At 44.1% G+C, this 6,107-nt stretch overlaps 1 protein-coding gene across 1 annotated transcript in view; it reads left to right on the top strand.

The window, feature by feature from the left end:
- The first annotated feature begins 5,747 nt into the window (after positions 1 to 5,747).
- The window catches only part of SERINC5 (serine incorporator 5), a 48,981-nt gene continuing 48,621 nt past the window's right edge, over positions 5,748 to 6,107 (top strand). Inside the window, exon 1 of the mRNA XM_041470744.1 lies at positions 5,748 to 5,894. Coding sequence (XP_041326678.1) covers positions 5,868 to 5,894 — 27 coding nt within the window. The 5' untranslated portion in view covers positions 5,748 to 5,867. The remainder of the gene's footprint in view (positions 5,895 to 6,107) is intronic.

The following is a 6,107-nucleotide window of genomic DNA, read 5'->3' as shown; positions in this document are numbered from 1 at the left end:
TCAGCAAGTTCCTCTGATGTTCCCACATCAGCATCCCAAAGAAGTCAACAGTCCAGAAAGTGCCACCATGTTTTTCATCTTTATATATGATGGTAGAAACTGATTTTAGTCTATTAGACTTAATTGCAGGAGCTGAATTTCTGATTTACAACCAGCTTACTTTTTCCTGCTGCTTTAATAAGACCCTTAATACTGACCTCATGTGGTAAATTGGGGATATCATTCTTCCCTTCTTCCATCTGTCACTCATGAAGTCCAGTAGGACTCAGTGCCTCCCAGTCAGCACCAGACTCCCTGCTGGTTACCTGAGTGTCTGAAATGTGAAATATGCTGGGGTACACTGCAGTCTCCTTTTCTGCCAGCACACGGCTTCCTCAGCATCACCTAAGTTCAATGTTCATGTCACTTGTTTCTAAGGTAAAAGTTGTGATTGAAAATCTCAGACATCATGTAATGAAATTCTGAGTAGGAAGGAAATGTTGTACTGCATCCAGTGGCAGGGGGCTTAGAAAGAATAACATTTGTAAGTGGCATTTCATGGCATTGTGCTAAAAAGGGGCAATGAAGAGTATGCAAATGCAACACTGGGGAATTCAGTGCAAACCTGTGTAATGCCACACTTCTGTGCTTCCCTTACAAAAATTAACTTCCTCTGAAAGGTGTAATTGATGCATTTCCTTAATAGACAATGCAGAACTTAATCCATTCTAAATTAACACTGGAGTGGAAAACCAATTAAGCAACCAGTTTATTAAACTATCATTCTCAAAACCCAAAGTTTTTAAAGCAATTTTGCCTGGAAATACCAGCCTTGTTGGTTTTTTAAAACTAATCTCTTCAAATGCTATGCAATACTTTCTTTCAAGTCCAGCAAGTTCATGTGAGCAGAATCTAACCAAATCTGATACTTAAATGCATGGATAATTTTTTAGAAATCAATAACTGCTACCAGCCAGAAAATATTTTTTGTGTGAATTACAAAACACTAATAAAGACACAGAGGAAGATACCACTATTTAGCATTATGACCAACGCATTGTTCTGAAAGGAGCAGTTACATTTGTGCACTGATAGTCTCTGTGATCTCTCCCCCTCAGAGATTTATAGCTGCAGGCTGCTCTTGCCTTGCACTGGCAGATCCTTGGGTTGCTGTGGTGGTTGCTTGCTGTGCCTCCCCAGCCTCCACACACAGTCATGAGGGTGATCATCCAGCCACAGCAGTAACAAGTACTGGGATAGTCCAGCTTTCTTTTTCTCAGGTCCACAGCTTGGACATATTGTGCTGTTCCATGCTCCTGGCATGATTCCTGGTGTGAAAAACACCATTCACTTTTGTTAAAATTTTAGAAGTTTAATAGTAATGAATATAGTAATGAAAATAGTAATAAAAATTAGGACAATAAGAGACAATAAAAAGCAAAGAATTACGGATGTCTGGGTGCCTGGCACTCTACCAAAAAACACCCCTTGCTAACAAAAGATTACCCCTTTAAAGCAATAGCCTATTGCATATTCATATATCTCATACATGATTCAAACATTCCTTTCAAAGTAGGGTGTTTCTGTTTAATTTTAGCCTCCCCCACTGCGTCTTGTAAATCAACCTTCTTGGTTCCTCGAAGTCTGAGCTTTCCCGATAAGGAGACAATAATTCTTCTCTTGGGATCTTGGTGTCTGCTGCTGTTATCTCTATCCAGTTAGGATAATGCAAAGAATTTCTTGATTATCTTTTCCATTTCTTGAGCTAGTTACAAAAAGTATCTTATGTCACACAGTTTCTATTGTAATATTATGCTATATCCTAAAAACTATATTTACCACACTACTTAAAAGAGATTAATACAGCATAACTTTCCAACATAACACATATAGTATTAATTTTAATATTTGCAAAGAGCTAATCATATAATATGGATTTTTCACACTAGGGTATGCTGGCTTTTGGAAGATGTCCAAAGGACAGGGCTTCTGGAAACCCTTGGCTACTTACAAGAATGTGAGGAGATGCGGTCTATAATCCAGATGCTGGTGCAACTTAGGAACAAATGGAGAAAGCTCCGACTTTATTATGGTATTTAGCCACCTAGACTGCATGACAGAGATGGTCTTGCAATGACACACAAATAAAACTACAGGTGATAAGTAAGTTACTTCTGCTGCCTGATCACACCTGTGCACAGTGCTTCCCTATACTGGATTATCTTTTCCACAGGAAACAACTGTAGGAAACAGTAAGGTCATTGGCTGTGTCAGAACTCCCACTGGGAATCTGTTGTGGTTCCCAGAACATGTGTGTGCACATGCATAGTCATCTCCTTCCCATAACCATGTTTTTGTCTGGGTTCTTAACTACTAGGCTCGAGCAAAAGTCACATTTTCTTAAAAAGCAATTTCAAGCCTTTTTTGTTGTAACAGGCTTACAAATGCTAAATTTACACAAGTGACCACCACAACATGTAACAATGTGGTTTTGTTTTCTTTCTGCTTGCATATACATTTGGGAAAAAATTGCCATATTTCATTTCACCAAAAACAACCAAGTGGTGTATTTCTCCTTCTCATTGGATGCAGACATTTTGTGCTCTTCATTTTGCCAGTTGACACGAACTAAAAATGTTTAATTACTGAGAAAAATTGAAATTATATAACATTGAAAGCATCATTCTGAGTTGTGGTTTGATTTCAGAAGATGAGAACAATGCAACTCCTAATAATCTTATCCTAAAATACACTGAGCTGGTTCATACTGAGGAAGCAGAGAGTCTGAGTATTCCTGGTAAGTTATGATTTCCCTGTGCTATGCCAAAAAGCTTTCTGCTTCACCACAAATATCTTTTGAGTTCTCTGTAGAAGCAGTGCATTCTTCTCACAGTGAAGGAGGAGAGATGAGAACCTCTGCTCCTGTAACACCAGTCCATATAGCGATGAGTGGGGCAGGAGTAAAGCAGATATGTGTAAAGGTGCAACACCTGCAAGCGAAACTGTGGTTGGCATCTGAGGGTAATAATGCCTGTCCCAGTGACCTGAGCAAACCTGATGTCACCAGTATGTCTAAAAATTGGTTGGCTATCTTAGGTGGGCTGCCTAAAAGTGACATACTTCAGGGGCTTCAGGTTCTGCAGCTCCACCTGTGCACATTCTGGTGAGCAGAGTGGTTTGCTCCCAGGGCACAACTGGCTCCTAACCAGGGCTCTTCCTGAGAATTGCCCCATGGTTACAACTTCTAACCCAGTGCTTTCCTTCCTTCTTTCACCTGAATGGAGATCAGAGTTTTAAGTCAGTTCATGAGTACTCCTTGGCTGTCTTTTTTCCTGTGGGGACACTCCATGCCTCCCTTCTTCCTGACTTACTAGAACTCTCTAAGTCTGTGTGCATAAAATTCCCTGTACAAAGCTAGAGCAAGGCATCTTGCCTTTCCCTAGTGATGCAGTGAATTTTCTGTCACTTGAAAGCCCTAAATCAGAATTAGCATCTCTTCAAAGAAGCCCCCTGCCAAAAGGAAGATTTTGAGGCAGGAATTACTACTGGTTGAAGATTTCTGCCCAGTAAATCACATCAGCCTTCTCTAATTTTAGAATGTATATTTGATGGATAAAACTTATTCTAAATGCACTGATAGTTTGAGAATGACAGTTCTTTCCATGTAATAACATCTGCTCACTGCTTTGCTATTAGTCTACGTAATACTTGCCAGCAACACAGCAGGGAAGTTCAAGCCTTTCTGGTGATGAATTTTTACTGAAAAAGCCAAGGCACATATCCCAGAGCTCGAGGGTGCTCTAACTGACTGGAAAGCCATTACAGAGCTCTGCTGTTTTCTTCAGTGCAGAGGCTGGGTTTGTTCATAACAGCACTGGCTGACATTAACAGATCTGCACAGAGCAGTGAATTAATGGTGCTCCCCATGCAGTGAATGCTTGTTGCTATCACAGACATGCTGATGTGTGGTACAGCCCCTCAAAGTCTTCCACCACGCCCATACATCACCTTCACCAGTCTCTCTTTGTAAGACAGCTTCATTTTTAGACTGTCCTTCATGTTTTGAGTTGATTTTGCAGATGTGGAAATTAAGCAAAGCCTGACCAGACAGCTTCTTGCAATTGTATAAGAAGTCTGGAACAGAAATAGATTATTGCAGTTTTGCTGAGTTTTCACTATTCTGTGATCCTTGTGTTCCCATGTCTTAACCACATTCTTTAGGAAGCTGACTGTATTTCAAAGTTAAACACACCAGTGGTTTTTCCACTGCTTGTTGGCTGGTCATGCTGCTTTCCTGATCCTTGTTCAATTCTTGAGTCTATCTCTGCAGCTTCTGGGGAAAGGAGCTACAAATCAAAGAAGGTGTGTTGAGTCTCCAGCCCCAGTTAAAAAAAAAAAAAAAAAAGTACATATCTGGTTTTTATTAACTGTACCACTATGGTAACTCATCTCTTCAGTCCCTAGTACAACACCAAATTATGTAATGCTGAGTCATCATATGATCCACTTCCTGAAGCATCAACTCCATTTGTTTGCATACAAGGTTTACATCCTACAATCCATCCCACTTTCCTTGGTAAGTGTTGCTACATTATCTACATGTATGTACCCCTATTCAGAATAATAGCTTTTAGTTGCACTGAATTCCTAAAGTAAGAGCAGTTAGGACTAGAAATAGAGTTTAAAATAGTTATATTAGATATTACAGCATTCACACACACACACATGCAGAAAGACACAAAGCAGTCAAGACCAGGGTCTTTCCAGAGAGTCCTTAATTTCTATTTTCCATAGCAGTAATACCTGTCTGTGCAGAAAATTCCTGTTGCTACAGGTTAGTGTCCACGAAGCAGACAGAGGAGTCCTGTGAAAGTACACACTTCTCCATCCATCTACAACACATCTCCTTAATATGAAGCCCTCCTTTAGAACACATGTGATCATTAAAATTAAGTTTTCAGTCTGTGCTGGGCAGAGAAGGAAATATTCATGCTTCTATCAAGTCTTTGTTCTTCTTCACGAAGTTCAGGAGTTTAGCACGACCTTGGCTGATTAGCCACCTGTGTCAAATAGTAAAGCTTTCTAAAATTAATGTGTTCTCTCCTTTTTTCCTTATCTACCAACCTCTGGCTTTATCTACAAGCAGTGTGCTTGTAAAGACATATTCATCTGATATGATGACGCCTGTCATATCTGAATTTGGCTTTGCAAGTTCCTGACATCACATGGGAAGCTGAGAAATCCTTGACTACTGCCTAGTACTGCCCATGATTCTTAGCGAATGAGGCTGGAGAAAGTATTTCGGGAACATCGAGGAGAGGTCTCAGCTCCTGTTAGGAAAGCACGACCTTACAGCTGTCCTTGGAACAATCATGTTTTCTCCACGCAGGAACGGGCGTGTGCCGGCCGTGCGAAGCGCCAAAGCAGCCTGCAGCGGGCTTGGTGCACTACAGCTTTCAACTTCAATTTGATGCCCGCCCCCGTAAGATCCGCATGTTTAAATGCCCTAATCACTAAATTTATTAGATCCCAGCTACTCAAAACCAGGTGTTTTAGTAACTATATTAGCAGGCAAGTGGTCTCAGCAGTGTCCTTGCGAGCAGGACAGCCTGCGGCGGCCGGCCCCACTCGGACCCTCCCTCGGCAGCGCACCAGCCGCTGCCCGGGGAGCGCGGCAGCGGAGCGCACACGCGGGCTGACGACAGCGGAAGCCGGGCGGCGGGGCCGGGCCGGCTGCGGGGCAGAGGCGGTGCCGCTCCGCCCGCGGCGCCCCGGGCTGCCCTGCCCATCCCAGGACATCCCAGCCCTGCCCATCCCAGGACCTCCCAGCGCTGCGCGCTCCTGCATGCGGGAGCGGCGGGGGAGCCGCGTTGCCCCGCTCCGCCAGCATGTCCGCCCGCTGCTGCGCCGGCCAGGTAGGGTCGGGGGCGCGGGGAGCGCGGCAGGTGTGCGGGCGAACATTCCCGGGATTCCCGCGGGGGACCCACCCGGGGGTGCCGCGGCGGGGAGCGAGGTCCCGCGGAACGAGGTCCCGGGGCGGGGCCGCGGCGGTGGGCGCTCTCCGCGGCAGCGGAGGCCGGGGTGGGCAGGGGCCGGCGCGCCGCCCCTGCGCCGCTGCCCCGCGGCTC

Source organism: Pyrgilauda ruficollis, unplaced genomic scaffold, assembly GCF_017590135.1.
Source record: "Pyrgilauda ruficollis isolate IOZ18807 unplaced genomic scaffold, ASM1759013v1 scaffold25, whole genome shotgun sequence".
NCBI lineage: Eukaryota > Metazoa > Chordata > Aves > Passeriformes > Passeridae > Pyrgilauda > Pyrgilauda ruficollis.
The sequence above is the reverse complement of the archived record's forward strand: the minus strand, read 5'-3'. Positions and strand labels throughout refer to the sequence as shown.